This window comes from Diorhabda carinulata, chromosome 9 (assembly GCF_026250575.1).
Source record: "Diorhabda carinulata isolate Delta chromosome 9, icDioCari1.1, whole genome shotgun sequence".
Taxonomy (NCBI): Eukaryota; Metazoa; Arthropoda; class Insecta; order Coleoptera; family Chrysomelidae; genus Diorhabda; species Diorhabda carinulata.
The window spans coordinates 17585961-17607744 of NC_079468.1; the positions used below are offsets into that span (position 1 = coordinate 17585961).

A 21784-nucleotide genomic window follows, 5' to 3' on the forward strand; every position below is an offset into this window, starting at 1 on the left:
ATACTACTGCGTCATAGATAGAGTCAAAAATATTGGATGTAATTGTTGAAGCAGAGATTGAGATAATTTTAATGCAGAACTATGGTTTCAAGTGTGTTGGTTGATACTTCTTTGGCATCGTGCTTCGTAATTCCAATGTGAGATGGGATCCAAATGAGAGATGTTATGATTATTTTGTTTAATTGCGTGAAAAGTATGGAAATTTGAAATAATCACATAATATAAATTAAATTTGAAAGTTTCATTGAAGAATGATCCCACAATACCTTCGATGGTCAAAGTGCCTGCTAGGAGATAAAATAAGTCCACAAAATATATATAAATAATGATATAATAAATTATTATATATGCCAAAAGATCTTCGAGAAAAAATGAAAGCTTCTACCGTAAAAAAGTTTTCTGCTAGAGTAGGTTTAGATCTGTGTATAGATCACTTATCACATATCATTATTATTAAGTTTCAATACCAGAACGGACATGATTTCTCGAAAACTGATTTACTATTTCGATTTTTGAAAGCCTGTTTTACAATGGGTTAACTAATCGAAAGTGTCACAACCAGGTATCAAAATCAAAATAATCATAGAACGCAATATGTGGACAAAACTTTGGTAAGAATGTAGACACGATTATCGACAACTTCGAATAGAATCACCAGATCATTAGTTTACAACGTATTCTAAAAATAATCGTTATTAAGAAACTAAAATATTATTAGTTAAGACTTCTTTGAAAATTATAATTTTCTATGTGATTGCATTGAATCATGAAAAGGTGGGAAGAAACAGTTCTCGAGTTCTTTGATTTCTTTCTGACACAATTACTTCAATAAATGTATATAATTAATTATCGAGATGTTTATTCATTCAACTAAATTTTCAGTGTTTCGTAACGGGCTTAGTGGTTCATATAAATTCACTTGGTTTCTATGTCTACGAAATTTCTATACAGTTTCAATGCAGTTGAATAAGATTATCAGTATAAGTAATTTTTCTTTCAGCAGATTTTTTCTATTTTTTGAAAGAGTTTCTAATAAATCTAATAAGGTGGTTGCGTTTCATCCAATGGAAGTACACGCATACACAATTGATGATGTTATCATTCAAATTATCTTACTTTTAAATCTTTACTGCTAAAAACATTTCTTAACATTACAAATATCTTCTTCTTCATTTTATAGAACATGCTCTTGTTTTTGAACGGCGACTAGGCTTCATTTCTGAAATGCTAAAGTTCAGTTTTCTTAGCATATCTTCAGTGATCTATCTGGAGGTCTTGAGATCTTCCTTTGGTCGGTAAATATTCTTTGACAATTGTCAAATGTTCTGTCCAAATATTTTCTTTATGTGATACATCAGATAACAACTTCTATTCCATTTCCCCATTATATAGTTGTTCATTTGATGATTACGCAAAGTATGGCTTTTTATAACTAAGCGCAAAGACTCAACTGGGCTGGGCATATAATGAGAAGAAAACCAACTGAAATGATCAAAAGAATAACGCAATGGACCCCATTGTCGCCAAGGAGAAGATGCAGACCGAGAAACGAAATAGAGGAGGACATAAGAACACTTGATATAAAGAACTTAAGGGCAAAATGCCGAAACCAAAAGCAATGGAAAATAATAACAAAAGCAGCCAAGACAAACGACAAACTATAAAGAAAACAAAAATAGAAAACGATGAGAGATCCACCTCTAAAAAAGATTTTAAAGCGCTATAAGCGATAGCCATAATCCAAAGAATTGAAAGGCTTGATGTTGATGATGATGATAATGTTTTGTTTACTGTTGCAGCCGATTTTACACGAAATATGGTGATACTCACAGCACATAGGGTGATCTGATAAGGCACCATATGTTTATTGGGTTTTAAAGCGATCTCAGAAGATTTTCAACGAATAGTGACCAGAGGCCTTTATATTTAACATTACAGAGATAAGACTTTAAGTGAAATTGTGCAAATTGCTTCTATATATAGTTATAAACAGATCAGGTTGCAATAACAGAAATGGTGATATAAGTCGACGTCCAATCAATTTCGGAGCAATTAATGACTATACAAAGTATCAAAGAGTTCTGACCGGAAAACTAATATACATGCGTGAGTTTGTATTGAGTAATTTTATATTCTACAATTGATAGCGCATTGAACAAGTGAAAGATGTTATAGATCCAACTAAAATGGAAAAGATTGACAGAAAACTGCTAAAATCTTATGCATGAATTTTATGAAGTCAATTTAAAGCCAACTTTGGGCGTGAATCAGAATAAACTGCATATGCATCTTGATTATGACTATAAATGTTTAGAGACACTTCGGTGTGTTTTAATAGAGTGTGGGCGTTGAGCACATAAAAAAATTGGTTATTATGGTCAAACTTCGTCAAGAATATTTACGAAGTATCAAGTCTTCCCGAGATTTGAATAGAATTTTAGTGTACTTGTTATAAATCTGTTTTGATACATTTGAAAAATTATATACACCTTGCTCAAAGGGAAAACAGTTGTAGCAAAATCATACAATGTTGAGCTAATTATCACGAAGACATGACCTCGGTATTATTTGAAGAATGCAGCATTGTTTTGGATAAAGCATCCTTTTGCGTATTTTGCGAAATTTGCAAAAGAAATCTAGCGATTTGAATAGCATACGCTTACTATAAAAAACATGATGTTCGGAGATACATTGAAACATTTGGCTTTGTCAGATTTTTAGTTTTTAATCAGGCTAGAAATATGAAAACTTTTAATAGAAATTCGTTATGGTATGTGTATTATTTCGACAAGGGCCCATTTTAAACGCAAAACAAGCAGTATTAATAAATATACAATATGAGTCAATAATTCGAAATAAGTTCGATAGTTCGAATACTATTTTTTTTTTTGAGAATTCTTACTAGTCGAATAGTATTTCCAATATTCAAATGGTGATGTTTTACGTAATTTTAGTGATATGAGGTTATCGTTGGTTTTGTTGGTTTGTTCTGGGGTATGTAAATTTGTACAAAAGTAACAAATATCACATTTTTATTTTTTACCAATTACAAGACAAATCATATTGGAATATGCCTTTATACCTCAACAACTTGTATACGTTTTAATTTTATAAAGAACCGGTCAATAAGTTTAAAAAAGTCGACTATTAGCAAAGTCAGTTCTTGTGGAAAAATCATGCAATATGGCTTATTTAACTGAAATGTTGAATGCTGCATAGTCCTGTGAGTGAAATAGAAAGACAAAATGTATTCTAATATCTCATTAAACGGATGAAAAGAGCCTGTTGTTTCGAATTCTTTGAGTAGATACATAAATTACATTCTTACAAAATTCGTAAGCATTTACTGGAATATGATCCTCCAGTTTTAGGAACAAAATTGATGATATTTTGCAGATAAGAATCCACACTAGATAGGGAAAGGCATTACTCAATGACCAGAAAAAGTAGCTATTCGGAAGTTGTAAAAAATTGAGTTATAAAACCAATATTTTCTGTCGAAACTTTTACCAAAGTATTTGGGATTCTTGCAAGAAGAACTAGTAACGCAAATTGACTCATTTATTTTTCAATCATGTACATGTTAACACAGACATCTAGGTCCAACAAAATGGTGCGCCTCCCTTATTTCTGAGTTATCACGAATCATTATTTCTATGTAGATCGATAGGTAAAAAAGAACCTGTTGAATTGCCATCTAGATCCCTAAATTTCAATACTTAAATTCAATTATGCGATTACTTAATTTTCATAACATTGTTTTTTATATGATCTACTAATTAGTAAACAATATAATGTTGATATTTTACATTTATGTCCAACTTCCCACAATTCATAAAAATATCCTTCTGAGTGACTATAATTAACGATGAAGTATATCTCTAACTTGGGACAACCTGTATATATTATTATATGTAACTAATTGCGATTAGAAATACCATTCTACGGAGTATTTGATTCACTGAATTTATTCCAAATTACAAGCTCAAGTTTTTCAACTTCCATTAAAAGGGACATCGCGAAGTAATGATTACATTTTAAATTTGAATATTTAAATGATAACACAAATGGAGAACCTTTTATAAATAGTAATAAGTTCAAAATTTCATTAAGCAAAAACTAATTGCTACGTACAAAAATAATTATTACCTAAAATAAATGATGCTTCCCTTTCAACACATAAAAAAAAGTCTTCGACTGCCCCATCAAGCGCAAATGATACGAACCCCCGCGTGAGTTTTAATGCAACGGAAAACTAGGGGAAATAAATCAGATGTTTAACCGAGAGAGTCTCTGAATTATGATTCTGAGCCTCGATCTGAGCACGTCCTAGTTACTTCGGCTTCCGGAGATTCCGCACTGAATACTGACCTAGTACTGACGAATTCCATTTCATCCTCATCTTTTTCGGTCGATATTGGGCCGGCGCGGCCCGTCTGCACTGGCTCGTCGCTTTACTGCCGTACGAAAGGCCATGCGACGCGCTACCAACGTCAAGGTCATTGTCACTTTTCCTCTTTGATTCATTTCCATCGATGTTGATGGCTCCCTCCGGAGTTAAATCTGGACCAGGTGAAAGCGCTCAATGAAACACGATAGGCCACTACATAGGAACGAAAATAACGTGAAAAATATTTATAAAATATAACAGAAAGTCTCTCTTCAATATATATTATACCGTAGTGAATGTTTATATGAATAGTTATTCAAAAAAATGAACTTAAGACTGCTATACAGTATTGGCAAGAAGATTTTTTACAGAAAGAGAAATTTGAATAGAACGTTGGGATAAATTATAATAAACTTAACTATTTCAGTAAATTCCCACTGTACACTTAAAGTACTTATTATAATCGATTTCAGTATAAAAAAAGTGGGGAGGTGTATCTCCGAAACTGCTCGGAATATTTTGAATCGAATTAGTTACTGTTTCTATCATGAACAAAAAACTTTCTGATAGCAATGAATGGAATTTTGTGAAATTTTCAAGTTTTTTGAAAAATATATTGTTTACGAGTAAATCTATGATGTCAATACATCGCAAATAGGAGAACTGATCACATCATGTATAAACTCACTCTAGAAATGAGAGCTCTGAAGCTGACGAAGTATGGTCACAACAGGAGCTCGAATTAGAGAGTCACATCTTAGTTATAAAATGGATCGTGTCGAGTAACGCGTGGTGCTTAAATACTCGTGTTTACAAGAGTGATATAGTGAAAATACGACAACAATCGCTAACACACATGAAAAATGTTAAAAATTTTTTGATCTCGTGTTGCAAGATTGGCTATAGTGTGACTATTGGACAAATAGTTGAGGAGAGTTTCAAGATTTTCAAAAATATATTGTTTGCGAGTAAATCTATGATGTCAATACATCGCAACTACGAGAACTGATCACATCATGTATAAACTCACTCTAGAAATGAAAGTTCTGAAGCTGACGAAGTATGGTCACAGCAGAACCTCGAATTAGAGAGTCACATCTTAGTTACAAAATGGATCGTGTCGAGTAACGCGTGGTGCTTAAATACTCGTGTTTACAAGAGTGATATAGTGAAAATACGACAACAATCGCTAACACACATGAAAAATGTTAAAAATTTTTTGATCTCGTGTTGCAAGATTGGCTATAGTGTGACTATTGGACAAATAGTTGAGGAGAGTTTCAAGATTTTCAAAAATATATTGTTTGCGAGTAAATCTATGATGTCAATACATCGCAAATAGGAGAACTGATCACATCATGTATAAACTCACTCTAGAAATGAGAGCTCTGAAGCTGACGAAGTATGGTCACAACAGGAGCTCGAATTAGAGAGTCACATCTTAGTTATAAAATGGATCGTGTCGAGTAACGCGTGGTGCTTAAATACTCGTGTTTACAAGAGTGATATAGTGAAAATACGACAACAATCGCTAACACACATGAAAAATGTTAAAAATTTTTTGATCTCGTGTTGCAAGATTGGCTATAGTGTGACTATTGAACAAATAGTTGAGGAGAGTTTCAAGATTTTCAAAAATATATTGTTTGCGAGTAAATCTATGATGTCAATACATCGCAACTACGAGAACTGATCACATCATGTATAAACTCACTCTAGAAATGAAAGTTCTGAAGCTGACGAAGTATGGTCACAGCAGAACCTCGAATTAGAGAGTCACATCTTAGTTATAAAATGGATCGTGTCGAGTAACGCGTGGTGCTTAAATACTCGTGTTTACAAGAGTGATATAGTTAAATTACGACAACAATCGCTAACACACATGAAAAATGTTAAAAATTTTTTGATCTCGTGTTGCAAGATTGGCTATAGTGTGACTATTGGACAAATAGTTGAGGAGAGTTTCAAGATAATATGATACGAAATACATTTTTGGACAAAATCAAAATGAAAGTATTTTCTGCACGATGCGTACTACGAATGTTAATAGATACACACAATCAAACTTGATAACTTATAGATCATAATGATGAAGTCATATAAGCCTAAGGTTTCCTGAGGTTGAAATATAAAAATAATGTTTATATTTCTCAATTTTTATTGGAAGATATTGGTGTAGGACATGGCACTCAATATCCCCAAAAAATTAACATGAGGACAGGACTACATGATAGGTTCCTTCTGAATTAATATGAATAAATATTTGAACTTCTACAAAAGCAAACTATCTCGTATCACTTTCCGTTAAGCTTCATGATATTTGGTTCCATCTTTTGTATTTGTAAAATACTTTGCACTTTTTCTCCGAATGAATTTTTTCCTTCAAGATTATATAAATTAATACATTTATCGACATCGCTTTGAAAGGGATACAAATCTTGATAGATCTTAGAGAGTTCACAAAATGGTCCTTAGTTTACAGCTAAATAGCTTAGAGACATGAAACTATCTCAATACAATAGATTTGAATATTGTTTTTATGGAAGAAGGTTGTTTTATTTTCAATTTTTAGTTTTCTTATTGAATTTAGTTTTTTCTGTTTTTAAATCTAACCTATTAACCCATAATCGTAAAAATGTAGAGAAAAAGTTTCACCAATATAAGAAAATTATTCATACTTTTACACTTAGAAGACTATGATAAGACCGAAAGAATTTTGTTTTATTATCAAAACTACAAAGTTAAAAATGATCTTTTTATAGTTAGAAAAATTATTTTTCTATAGACTACATTTGAATCAAATGAAATTCTCAAAATTGTCGTGGAGTTAACGATAATAGATCAATATTCATTTCTAACAAATATTTGCTAAGATATTTAGCATTTACAAGTTAATAGAATTTTTACAGAACTCAGAACGTTATCTAATTTTTTTAAAAACTTGTAGTTGTTTGATTCATTAGTTACTACTACATGAACCGCAATAGTACCAGAAGACGCAACATGTCATAGTTTGTTGGAAGTGTGAGGCAAAATTTGAAAAATAAATAAAAAAATTATAAAGTTGCAACTAGTAACGACAATTTTTGTATGCTCTTGATGTGATCTCAGACGTTTATTTCTCTATTTTTTATTGTTTGTATTTTGCCTTATAATTTTTATAGTATTTCGATCATTTATTTCATTAATAATTTTATTACAGTTTTTATTGCTGAAATTGAAAATTTTTATTTGGGTCGGGCTGCTACTTAAGTTTTGAGATATGGCAACACTGATGTGAATATGTCAAATTTAGCACAGTCACCATAGACATTTTTAATGATGAACAGACTCGTGTTATCATACGAATGCTATTTGAGTTGTTTACAGACATTCATCTTAATCAAAGAATGAAATTAACTCGCTGGTTTTCCTAATTCAATAGTGGTCGCACTTCGCTACAACTTGATGCTGTGGACAAACTGATATTGCAAGATCGTCATGTGACATACCGTGAGATTGAGGCATACTTGGGCATTAATTTCACCCGCATAGATTCATTATTGCAAGAAAATTTAGCTATCGAAAAGATTTATTCACGTTGAATAACGCATCATTTAACAACTGCTCAAAAAAACCTCCTGTCGATTGGTGCAAAGAAATGCTAAAAAAATTCAATCACGGTGTTTCCTAAGACGTTTAAGAGATCGAGATAGGCGACGAATCATGGAACCCGAAACTAGCAAGACTCGACTGTATGGGTTTCTCAAGACGCGCCAAATCAAAACAGTCAAAACATCGAATCGATGGGTCATCTGCCGTACAGTTCTTGTTTGGCACCCAATGATTTCTTATTATTCCCGCAAATCAAAATAAATTACGAGGGCAACGTTTTTTTATAGCTTAAGAAGTGGTTAATGCGTTCAAATCAGATGTTTTGGAGGTTTTATTTGTCTATTCCAAAACTCAAGGAGCAACTCTCAAAGTAGTTGGAGATGATTTAGTAAAGTCAACGATTCCAACCACAATTTAAATACGCAGGCTCTTCCGATAATGGACTTTGAACACTCTTATGATGCCTTGATCTAATGGTTGAACAATCTATTTTGTATTTGCAGGCATAAAAAACTATCAATATTTACAAGTTTCTAGCTACATTGTAATAACTTCTTTTTATGAGAATTCTTTATCGCACGTTCTTAGGAATTTTAAAAAATTATATTTCGTTATCCAAGCAGTTGCATTATTACAGACAATTATTCAGTTCCTTCGAGATATTGAGGCCTTTCACTTTTTCTAATTTCCAGGGTCTACTTCATATTGCAAGCAAGAACGGTTTCATGAACCTCCGGACATTATTGTATTTTCGGATAATGCTCGAAAATACAGTCCAGTCTCGTCCAAATCAAATATTTGATTTGAAGAATCATCTTATAACAGTTTAGGTAACAAGTCAGTTATCCATGTGTCAACAGCATTGAAATCGGCATCAAGTTTTCCCCCAAAAACATTCTGTAGACTATGTTATGTTTGTTTTTCCACCAAGTCAACCAACCATCCATTGCAGAAAAGTTTTTAACGTTAAACTGTTTTGCAAATTGATCTTCTTCAAAAAGTACGCTATTAAATCACTAAAACAGAGCTTCTTTGCATCTTTCTCTTTTCCAATTTGACATATGCTCTTTGGGTTTCCACTGAGAAAAATTTTATCGGAAATGGCAATAGTTTGTTGTAACCAGTACCAAGCTTCATGGCATCCTCCCTTTGAAGCCATTTTTCCAAATATGTAATGAAACTTATTCAAAATATCGTTAGAGCTTTCCGTTTTGCACTTATTAAAAGGTAGTTGAGGTGTAAAAGGGACAGCTCATATCCGATCCTAGAATCTCTATCCAACTTTTTTCAAGGTAGAAAGATTACAGTCAAAACTTCATAGAAACTAAGAAAACTGTTAGGGTCGTTGTATTTGTCGGCGTTAATCGAAATACGCTACTATACACAGATTTTCAAATATTCTTATGGTCTGCCAAGTGACCAAATTTAATACTGTTCGATCATTTCTTTAGAGTTTAATGAAATAGAATGTATATAAACAAAAGTCCGTTCAAACGGTATATTTGGATAAAAATTTTTAGGTAACCATATAATGAGAATTTGGTCGTAGAATACAAATTCATTTTTAAAGAGTTAATTTGGGTTAGAGTAGGTAAAAACATATTAAATTTTAAACTAAATGTATCAGTTACTTTAAAATACGAATGGCATTAATATTAAAGAAACAGTCACTTTCACAGAGACTTGGAAATTGTCATCGCTATTCAGACTATTGGAAAATTTGTTCTGAGAGTCTGAGGAATGGCCCTTATAACACATAAATGTCAGGATAATCCATCTCCTCGACAATATGTGAAAGTATAAAAGTCGAATACCGTGCTAGTGTACACGATAATATTAGTATAGTTTTATAAGCCCACTGCTCTTCTCGGTTATTCATATTCAGCCCAATACAAGGTAGAACCTTGGAAATGGAAGAGATTAAAGTATCAAAAATAGTATATGCAGGTAATTTGGTACGGATCGCTAAGAACGAAAGAATTATAAACAAAAACAATTATATGTAATGATAAAACAGTAACTTTAAATACCTAGTCCCAAAAATAACGTATACCGGAAGAATCAAGGGGGAAATAAGTGAGAGAACAGGGGAAAACAGGGACAGAAGGAAGACACCAAAAAATAAAAACATGTATTAAAAAGTAGTCACACCTTTAATCACTTTTGGGGGAGATAGAGTGGTAAGAAGCCCAATAAAAATATGGAATAAAGAAGTTGAGACAGCGGTAGAAAAAAGAAATATTGAATGGAATGGACTTAGACGAAAAGTAATGGAAAGAAAAAATGTAGACTTTGGAGAAGTAATACAAAATCATAGCTAGACTCCACATATATCTTACACCCGCAAGTGTAGAAAGGCTTAGGATTAAGTACGTTATTGAGATACTAATAAGTAAGTTCTTTGTTCAAGTTGTATAGGACTAAGTTGAGTGGACACAACACTACTAATTGAACAAACCGATCTGATTGTAATACTAGTTAAATGTCTATAGTATAGTATTTAATATAGATAAAAAAATTATTTCGAAATCAATTCTGTAATAAAGAAGGAAATGTTTGATAACATATTAGTTAACCGTCAATTGATACTAGTTCACAATTTAAATAAATTATCTTGATGAATAAAAAATGAAGATACTTAATATAGTGCAGGGCATAGTGGCGCATTCGTTTGCAAAATTGTTTTAAGTCTTAATATTTTTTTTTGAAATGTCCGGGAGGTGTTCCTGATTATAAAAGTGTAGGATGACACTTGATATCTTTTGATGTTATTGTTTAAACAACGAAAAACTGAATAAGTCAGAAAAAATGCATTTTTTGCAATGAATTAATTTTTTTTATATTCCTTACAATATTTCGAATGTAAAAAGTCCTTATACCTATTATCGTATCTACAACCCATTAATTGTTATGAATTTTTTAAAATTCAAAATCGCCGGAAATCCTGAATTAAATAGTATACCTGAAACATTGAAATGTTATAATTTTCAATTTTTTATCAAATATTTCAGCTATGTCAAACAAATTAACCTAAATAGATTTGACGAATTTTGTTTTTTTATATGTTTTATTTATGTTATAACAGTATTAGTATTTCTATCTCACTCCAATCTTAATGTATAAGATGAGTGAGAGAAAAGCCGACGACGCGCTTAAAAAATTGTTTACTATTTTTCAGCAGTAATACGTTAAAAAAATATTCTTACTGCTTCCAATATTAATCTATTAAATTTTGCAATTTATTGTTATGTGTAATGAGATTTTTGTTTATTATTAAAATATTTTATATAACTTTTTTTGGTGATTGAAGTTAACAGAAACATTTATTCTCAACATTTCTTTTTATTTATGAAAAAATCATTGTCAGATACCGTCTAAGAAGTAATCTTTTTTTAACCCTATTTTCCAGTAAGATTATAACGTAGGTTATAACATAAAAAAAAACATATAAAAAAACAAAATTCTTCAAATCTTTTTAGGTTAATTTATTTAATATAGTTGAAATATTTGATAAAAAATTAAAAATTATAACATTTCATTTTTTTAGGTATATTATTTATTTCAGGAAAATTAAGATTTCGGCGAATTTGAATTTTAAAAAATTCACAACAATTAATGGGTTGGAGATACGATAATCAGTGTAAGGACTTTTTTCATTCGAAATATTGTAAGGAATATAAAAAATATTGATTCATTGCAAAAAATGTATTTTTACTGGCTTATTCAGTTTTTCGTTGGTTAAACAATAATATCAAAATATATCAAGTGTCATCTTACACTAAAAACTTTTCATATATCATTTCCGCATTGTTTTAGTAATATGTTGCGAACCAAAATACACAATGTGTATGTTGAATAGGTCCTGGATAAATTTTATGGATTTCACAAAAAAGGATAATTGAAAACCAACAACGAAGATTATTCGGATCATTTTAGTAAAGTTGTAAAACGTCGTTGAAATATAATAAATTTAATTACATTCATGTCTGTTTGAAATTTATATATTAAACAACTTACCACTAATGAACGATCCTGGAATCCTATAAAGGAGAATTTCTTCAAATTATTCCTTCTGGCGTTGCTCATTATTAGTCTCTATACACTTTATATAAACATAAATAATTACGAAAAATTGTCTTAAGTGTCCACTTGTTTTCGTTAATTTACATTTGCGTCACTACGAACTCAATTTTTTCTTTGGAGACCTGCCCAATCGCGTAATAGCAAAAAGTAGTTGAAAAAGCATAGGGTACCCCGAGTCCGACGTTTCGAGTTTCCGCAGGTTGCACCGCTGCAATAAATATTGTTCAGCGAATGAACCCGTCTTGCGGTGTAGATTGTCACTTATGAGAATCTGAAACATAATAAATAAAACAACACATTAGATTAAATCGATTTTATCAATATTTCATATGGTTTAAATTAATAAAAATCCTGATGATTAAAGCTCGCACACTGATCCGTTTTTATTGCAAATAATACGTGCGATTACAATATTCGTTATCACGTATTTATGCTGTAAAACATTTACAATGTGAATCAAACATTCCTAAAAATTTTCCAAGAAGGTTATTTGAGAATATATATAATGGGAATGTAATATCGCACTTTTAGTCTGCTTCCAAAATAAATCAAAAATGTGTTACCGGGGAGGAAATATCGTCAATTGATATTCTTAATTGATTTTATTGTATGGGAAAATAATTTTATTGGTAAAGGAAGAAATAAACAAAATAATAAAAATAGATAATTGGTTTTTTTGGCTTGTCTCTAGAAATCCTTATTAAAAATATCTCAACATATGAAAACCTTTTGTGGGGGTATATCGCCGTTGAAAAATTTTTCTATCCTGTAGAAACTATTCTTTTTTATTATACCTAGGTATTTAATATGGATATAGAGCGAAACGTTTACGTAAAATAAGTTTCTAATAGACAGAAACATTCGTCAAAACAGACATATAACTCTTATTTGAATTCTGTTTTCCAGCAACAACTTATCATAAGCTATTTCGTTTGTTTTAGTTTGTGTGGGGTATATTTCACAGTAATTTGATAGTTTAGACTATCGGGCTCCTTGAGCAACTGCTGTCGAACCTGATCATTGTTTAGAAATGTCTTTTAGAGCAATTTTTTGTTTACTCAGCCTGACGTATTATCAGACGCTGATACGCTGAATAACAAATCCCGTGGTCTCTGACTCGAGTCATACAATATCCTACCGAGAAACGATTCGAGCCAAGATCACAGTATTTGATTTGGATATATGAAGATTGTTTGATAGAATTGGTGGGCATTCTGCATACGTAGTCTGTTTCTTGTTTATCTCCCTACATGCTGTACTATACACATTTCTTCAATACCATTCCAGTCAAACAAGGTTTATCCTATGACTGATCTTGCGCCTGACGCCCATATATTTGTTCCTTCAATTTGAAATTTAGATGGGCTTTCACTTTGTTCTTCAAATTTCTAGAGATTTTTATATTTTCTCTAGATAGTTGACTTGTTCTACACTCCAATTAGAAATCGTGAGTTTACAGGTTCTTCATACTGTAAAAGGAGTTTGTTGTCTTTACGAATATTTGCATAGTAAAATATTTTGCTGGTTGTTGAGCCTCATACAGATATCTTGTGAAATATCTTCGCCTCCAAATATGATTCTTCCATTGTCAGTATTTCAATGTTATTTTCAATTTTTTACCTTCCAATTGATATCCTCTCCCAACCTCATACGCCTAATTTTATAATTTCATCCATTATCATGTTGAAGAGGACTGGGTTCAAACAGCCTTTGTTTATCACAAGTATTTACTGTTTTGCTCTTAATTGAGCTTGGTTATATTCAACACTTTTTTGATTATTATTATATTAGAGTGAATTCTTCTTTTTCACTTTAATTCTGTTGATTGGAGTCTTTTGAAAGCTTGGGTAGGATGAATGAAAGCTGTTTTATCATACAGAGTTTTTTAATGCTGGAGATAAATATGTCATCTGTTGTAAACCTGCTGTTTTTTACAAATTCAGGTTGATATTATTTCATCTGCTCAAACACTTTTTACACAATTATGCTGATTTTTCGGTAGTTTTCATGGATTCTTTTTAAAAAAATTGGTATCAATATGCTTTCTCTCCATTCGGATGGTATATTCTAGTACTTAAGTATAACGTTTAAGATAATTGTAGTTATTTAGATAATGTACCACCAAAAACTTCTACTCGGAGGAAATCTTCACCAAAATTCTCGAAAATGATGAGGACGGAATAAGAGTTAACGGCACTATACAGACGACACACTACTTTTTGCCGAAACAGATAAAATCTACAAAACTTGTTGAATAATGTTACCAAAGATAGTCAAGAATAACGTTGAGAAGACCAAATGTATAGTTGTCCCCAGAACTAGAGCAACTGTATGGGGGAGGCGAATAACTGGAAAGGATCAAGAGGTATGACTACATGGGTACAAATGTTGACTGCTCCGTGGATTTTTTTTACTAATAATAACGGAAAAGCCCGAGCATCGTTTATGAATATCTAGGAGTTTCTCTGTACCTGGGACCTGAGCTTGAAGCTGAGAACACGGATATTAAAGTGCTATGTATTCCTAGTCTTTTTGTATGGCACAGAAGCTTAAACTTAACGTATATTTCGAGACTAGAAGACTTCGAGAAAACTTTAATATCTTGACCACATTATGATATGAATCCAATAGCTCGTAATTGGAAGAATAATATTTATTACAAGAAATGAACAGAAACGCCATTAAATGGTTTACAGTCGAATATAAAACAACAGACAGAACTGGGATAAGAGTTTATGGACTCGAAATCAAACACTGAAAGCCTGCGCAACACACCAAGCATATTATTTAAGTAGAAATTTATGCAATTAAAAAATGTGTCTATTTCAATCCAGAGAACTATCGCAAACAGGAGATCATCATACTGTCCGATAGCCAAGCAGCCATTAGAGCTTTAAGTTCCAATATCATAAACTCTAAACCCGTTTAGCATTGCACAGAAAAATTAAACGAGCTAGACAAGAAAAGTAAAGTTACACCACAATGGATTCCTGGACAAGACCTCCATAGGACCTGAACCCCTCTGTGATATTAACTACAGAACAATAGAAAAAGCATTGGAAGAGAAGGTACATAGGAGCAAAACCAATTATTTGGTCAACCTACAGGGGCTGAGACAGGCAAAGACTCTCCTGGGAAACTATAACCAGAGAAGGTCTGCTGAATGTATCAACCTAACTAAGAACAATCTACGAATACTAACAGGAGTCCTATAGGGGGCACCATCGCCTCAATGACACCTGAAGACTCTAGATTTAGCAGATAATGCGGCGTGCAGATTTTGTTGCACAGAGGACGAAATCTCTATCCACATTCTCTCGAAGTGTAAAGCACTACGGAACTCCAGAGCGCTACACCGGGGAGCGTATGAAATAGAAGACGAAGATCTCTAGCCGCTACAGACATCTCACATTCTAGATATTCTGAATGGAGGGGAATTAACAGATTAACTGTAAACACTGGGTTCTCCAGTATCGTAGCAAGGAAAGGGGACATAATGCTTCCTTTGAGTCGCAGTATATGTGACACCCGAATATCTATTCTTTACTCTACTCTACCCTCTAAATAAAATGATTGAAAACATTGCATATGGAAACACAATTTAGTTTGACAGTTGAAAATATTACCAAAAATATAGAAAATAAAGTTAATTATAAATATAATTCCATTAATCTTGAGACAAGAGTTCGTACACAAACAGTTAAGAGAATGTGGGGCAGTACTTCATGGGTGAACAAGAGATATAGGGGGACAACGAGATATAATGAATCTTATTTATCAATGATTATATGACAATAGCATCAGATAAAGAAAAATAGAGACGGTGTTAAACTAAAGTCCGGCTTATTTTCCACCATTGATTAATATGACTTTAACTAAATTGTTTTGAATTTTGTATTTTGATTTTAAATTAAATGTTTTATTTTATGATTCGTTTCAAAAACATTAGTTGTAGATTGACGGCAATTAAAAATCGCTGTAGCTGCGATGCGGTTAATATCGAACAAATTCTACGATTTTTTTTTGATATCCTCCTCGTAAACAGACAAATTATTTCTAAATTAGTTGAATCGAATGTCATATATATGAGTTGAATAATAAAAGATATGAGTTACTAATAATAAACAAATCAACTAAGAGTTCTCAGAAATTATTAAATAATTTATTAAATTGCATGACCATCAGTTGTCGAATTTATTCCTGCATACGAAATCAAAAAAATTTACATAATTTGATCGTGCACTCGTATAATTTAATTTTAACGTATTAGTTACCATACCATTACTCTAATTATCTATCAATAACACGACTCATCACGTCATTTATCCTCACATAAATAACTTGTTGAATTGAATTTATTGAGTTTCCAATGCAATTTAAACTTGTTCACATTGTTTATGAATCACCTCTAGAGTCTTATTACAAAGTTTGACCAAACATACAACGAATAATTATATTACAAAGTAAAAAAAGATAACTTGAAATTTGAATTGATCGTATTGGCTAACAATGCACCTATTCCAATATTGACCAAGACTGGGAGCATTCCTCGAAGGTTTCTTTAGAAAGGGATTTCATCTGCTCCGTAGTCGATTTCTCAATATCAGAATGGTGAGAAAATGTTTCGCTTTCATCACAAAAAATTTGATTTAATCTCGTTGGCTAACAGTGCACTCTTTCAAACTTTGCGTCTATGAGTGAAAGCATTTCTGAAAGCCTCTTTCATGAATAGTCTGTTGTCACACTCTCAATATTAAGAATGATGACAAATTCCCCTTTAATTGTTTTATTTTCGAAACACCCAAGTCTCGTATTAAATCTGGCGACTAAGACGAATGTGAATAGAGAGGAAGACTTTTAGTGAGCAAAAATTCACTATTTATCACCTTGATGTTCACGGTTTTTAGTTAAGTTAAGCAACAAGTTTTCCATCGAGAATCTATGCAAATTGAAGCACGATTGTTCAACAGTTGGAGCATACTTAACAAAGGACAATCTTGCACTGATAGCTTCTTATAACTTCATTAAAAATGAAAGAAACGAAGGAGTATGTTTGGTAGAGTAATGGTAGAGTACGTTCACGGAGATTTATATTGAAATTTATATATCATACCTCTTTACCTATGGTAAGTATTTATTTATATATCACTAGCGAACCCGACAGACGTTGTCTAGTCCCACGTCTTAAATGTAAACTTTTGGAAATTAGCTGTAACAATTAAACTGTTTTGATGAAAATTCTTATCAGAAACTTATTACAATACCTAACGTCATTCATATATATTTATCACAATTAAACCAATTGATAGCGTGTGAGTATGTGTATTAATAATTAGTATGCTTTCAGAGATGTTGAATGTATAAGCTGTGTTGAATAAAAAATTGTTAATTGAGGGTGAAAAGGTTGAATCTTAAACTATTCTATAACGGGTATTTATTCTTAGAGTTAATTATCTACAAATACTGAAATTATCGTAATGCCATTGGATGTACAATATTTTTGGTTAATCCTTGAGATATATAAACAAATAAATTCGATGGTTTTCCCACTCTCGAGCACGCAACGTAGAAGCAAGAATTAAACTTACGGATTTCACGCAAAAACAACTTTGATTAAGATGTGTTTCCAGCTAATAGCGTTTTCAAAGGTTCTGGTGGTGGATTTAGTGATGGCAGTGAAATTTTTCCAGATGCGCAACATAAACCGGCCGATTCACCTTTGTATTTGAAAGAATGACAATATTGACAATCTTTGTCCATACTACCAATCATGATTAGCGAATGTGATGAATAGTCTATTTCAGGGTCATATTCAAACGTAAGGCGATTAAACGATGCTCGTGCCATGATGATTTTGCACCCGCTGTCGCTCATTTACTCTGCGAGCGTCGGTCACTCGTTGACGCGACTCTCGTTGCATTAATGTATTAGCACGAAGACGTTGATTGCGTGGCTCTGAATTTTCATTTACACGTGAGTTTGCTTTTTGTTCTCTAACATTGACATTAGTTATCAAAGGTTCTTCTACTGTTCTGTTCAGTCGGTGGTTATGGACCATTTGCGCATTATGAGAATGTCGAGCAATATTTCTTGCTCTGATCTCAGCGCCATCTACTAGGCGCAACTGAAACTCAAATATACTTTTGAATATCTGACACGACTGCAGCGTAGTCTGTCGGAAATCTATGGAAAACGTTCTAACATCAACAAAAATTTAAAAATAACTGATAAAACATTATATAGTTGATCGAATTGTGAATCTAAAACATTCTCGAACCCCCACAAAAAATTTCATCAAAATCGGTCCAGCCGTTTAGGAGTTCAATTACAAACACACGCACAGAAGATTTATATACGAGGCATATTTTTTAAGTAAGTACCGTTTTGCGATTCCGCCGCCGCAACCCCAAGGTCGGCGTTCCGCACATGCGCGCTGGTTACCTACATCTCTTGTCTACGCACTGACGCCATTACCGTCTTATACTTCATTGTGTAGAAGTGTGAAGTTTACGGACAAAACATTATGAGTGATGGAATGGTAAGGAAATGGGTGAGAGCATTTAAAGATGGCCGCACAAATGTGCATGATGAAGAATGGAGTGGGCGTCCTTCGGTCGTTAATGAAGATTTGGTGCAGAAAGTGGACGAAAAGATGGAAGAAAACAGACGCTTTACAATTTCATCATTGTGCGACTACTTTCCTCAATATTCTCGTAGTGGTTTGTATCGCATTGTGACCGAGAACTTGAAATACCGGAAATTGTGTTTACGTTGGGTTCCAAAAATGTTGACGGATTTGCACAAAACCCAACGTTTAGGCGGTGCATAGACTTTCTTTGAGCGGTACCACAATGAAGGCGAAGATTTTTTAGACCAAATTGTTACTCGTGATGAAACTTGGGTGGTCTTCGTCACTGCAAGCAGTACATCAACACTATCAATAATTTAATAATGAGTCTTCTGAAGACAACGACAGCATTAAAACGAGCCAGGGGCGGTTCTACAAAGTATTGAACGGTTTATATTGAATTATTTATATACTGAAAATGTAACGATAACAAAATTGTCATTACTTTTCTGAAATTTACCATTTTTATCTATTTTTTCCATTAGAAATAAACCATTCACACAGGATTCAGCTGCCTTGGATTATTTTCTGTTCCCAGAAATGAAGAGGTGATGTCGGCAGTTAATGGCTATTTTGAGGAGTTTGACGATAATGATTATAAAAAGGCTAACTACAGAGAAACAGACACATAATACAAATAAAGTCAATGAATTAAGTTTGTGTTTAACGTATCTGACTTCTATTTATTGATAATATTCACTCAGATAATTTCAATATTCTTCTAATATCAACTTCAATTGTTAAGCTGTGTAATGTAGGATGCAAGAACATGTGCTCCACGAGGTACGACGAACTATCCAACTATTTCAAGAGTGAGTGAGAAGCAAACAAAGCGGGGGTCGTTTCCTTAAATTTTTAGTTGACATCAGGCCGTACACGGGAGAGCAACGCCCGTTTTGCGCGCGCGCGTATTTCGAAAACAATAGATCACTTATTCGAGTTCGTCGGTTGTATCGGTTACATTATCGACTGCGCAACATTGCGGAACCTCCAAGCAATTTTAGCTAGGATCCAGACATTCAATACTACTGGAAACACTATTGGAGAAATTCAAGAACGCCTGAAAATAATAAGTCAGTAGCAGATTCTCTAAGCCGATGGCCTCAACTCATCGTCAGAAAGCGGGAATCTCAACTGGGATTATCAAGACCGACAATTCACCGCATAATGCAATCTTATTTACATCTAAAAGTCTATAAAATTCAGATTGAGTAAACTCTTAATGATTTCGTTATAAGATTGAAGAGGTACATTTTCATTTGGATGGATACGTAGATCGCCAAAATTGTCGTTTTTGGAAAGAAAAGAATCCACAGTCCTTACATAAACGCCTCTTGTATAGTCCAAAACTCACCCTACTTTCGTGAATATAATTGAGGGCATGCAGTGACTGTGAATTATGTCGACATGATACGCAATTTTTTCAGGTCTCAACTCCAATATATATTAACCGGCTGACATGGTTCCAACGGGATGGGGCCACATCGCTCACAACTAACAACTCTACATTGCACGAATTGTTCCCAGAAAAGGTGATTTCATGAAGAGGTGATATTGAATGACCACCTCGGCGCCCTGACTTGACCCCATCTGATTTTTTCTTGTGGGGTTATCTTTAGAGTGTGGTCTACGAGAATAGTGCACGAAATTTGGCAGATTTAAGAAGCAATATAGAAGAAAAAACAGTATTCTTCGACTATTCTTTAAAAAGTTTTTGAAAATGTACGCAAATAGTTTGAGGAGTGCCGTGATTGCCGTCATTTAAACAATGTCGTGTTTAAAAAGTAACATTTTGTTTTTTATCTTTTAATTCATACATATGAAAATAAGTATAATGTATTTTTTTTCAATTAAAGTAGTTGGATCGTTATGAGACACCCTGTACTTCGATTAGTATAGAGTAGCACTCCATCTGAGATCATGATAAAAAGCTTAAAATCTAAGGGATAGATTTTGTTAATATTTATTAGTTTATTGTTATATCATTATTATTTAAATAGTCAAATAAGTCATTTAATTTGAGATTAAATATGTTTTCCAATCTAAGCCGAAAACATCTATGATAATCATACTGATGAAGTACCCTTATCTATTCTTGATTATCTTAGAAATCGATGGCGTAAGATGTGTTAATTTATGACACAGTTTTCCTTATTCAAGTCATCAATCAACGTTATCGTAAGCGACAGAGAATTAATTCTTCTTTCCTATATCCCCAAATATGGAAAAGTTGTAAATTCAAATAATTGCATATCACTGACAGTGAAATAAGAGTTTCATAGAAATAGATTATGATAAAAAATATCTTTGATCCATAAACAGAATTCAACCGCAAACTCCCAACGTTGCTTATAAGGGCCCTTTCACACCAAACGAATCCGAATCAATCAGAATCACTCCGAATCAAGTTGAATCTGATTGACCAAGATTCGGCTTTGGGTGCTCCGTTTAAATGTGAAGGACTCTTTTCCCGCCTTCAGACCGGACGAATCTGGTTCAATCAGGTTTGATTCGAGGTCGCACTTGATTCAACCTGTCTTGAATCAACAACCATACGAGATGGACGTGGAGTTATTAATTTTAAAAGTTAAAGAAAATAGTGCGATTTATGACACAGTGATTCAGCTGGTGTGAAAGAGTGAAGATGACGAATCAGATTCAACTTGATTCGGAGTGATCCGGATTGATTCGGATTCGTTTGGTGTGAAAGGGGCCTAAGGCTCAAGTATACGGGGCGAGTTTACAAGCTAACAAGCCGGCTAGTCGGCGAGTGTGCTAATACTTGAGTACACGCAAACTTCCCACTTGCTCAGTAGCCAACTAGATGGCGTGTTGAAACCACTTGTAGCTGTCTGTTAATTAGGTTAGGCTATTGTGAAGATTTGCTAAGTTATTGGTAGTTTCCCTACAGTATCCCATCTAGATCCTGTTATGAAAATGAAGTGAAACACTAGTGATATTTCATTGTTTTTACAGGTATACTAACAATTTCCTACATTGTGGAACATTAAAGATAAAGACTACAGCAACAAATCGTTGAGGGATGCGAGTTTTAAGAAACTTATGTCTGAGCTGAAAGAAAATCAGTT

At 33.0% G+C, this 21784-nt stretch overlaps 1 protein-coding gene across 2 annotated transcripts in view; it reads right to left on the reverse strand.

Moving 5' to 3' along the window:
- The window catches only part of LOC130898029 (band 3 anion transport protein), a 207689-nt gene that overhangs the window by 152910 nt on the left and 32995 nt on the right, over positions 1 to 21784 (reverse strand). For both annotated transcript variants that reach the window (XM_057807065.1, XM_057807064.1), the window contains exon 2: positions 12002 to 12338. In XM_057807065.1, the coding sequence (XP_057663048.1) occupies positions 12002 to 12070 (69 nt within the window). In that variant the 5' untranslated portion in view covers positions 12071 to 12338. The remainder of the gene's footprint in view (positions 1 to 12001; positions 12339 to 21784) is intronic.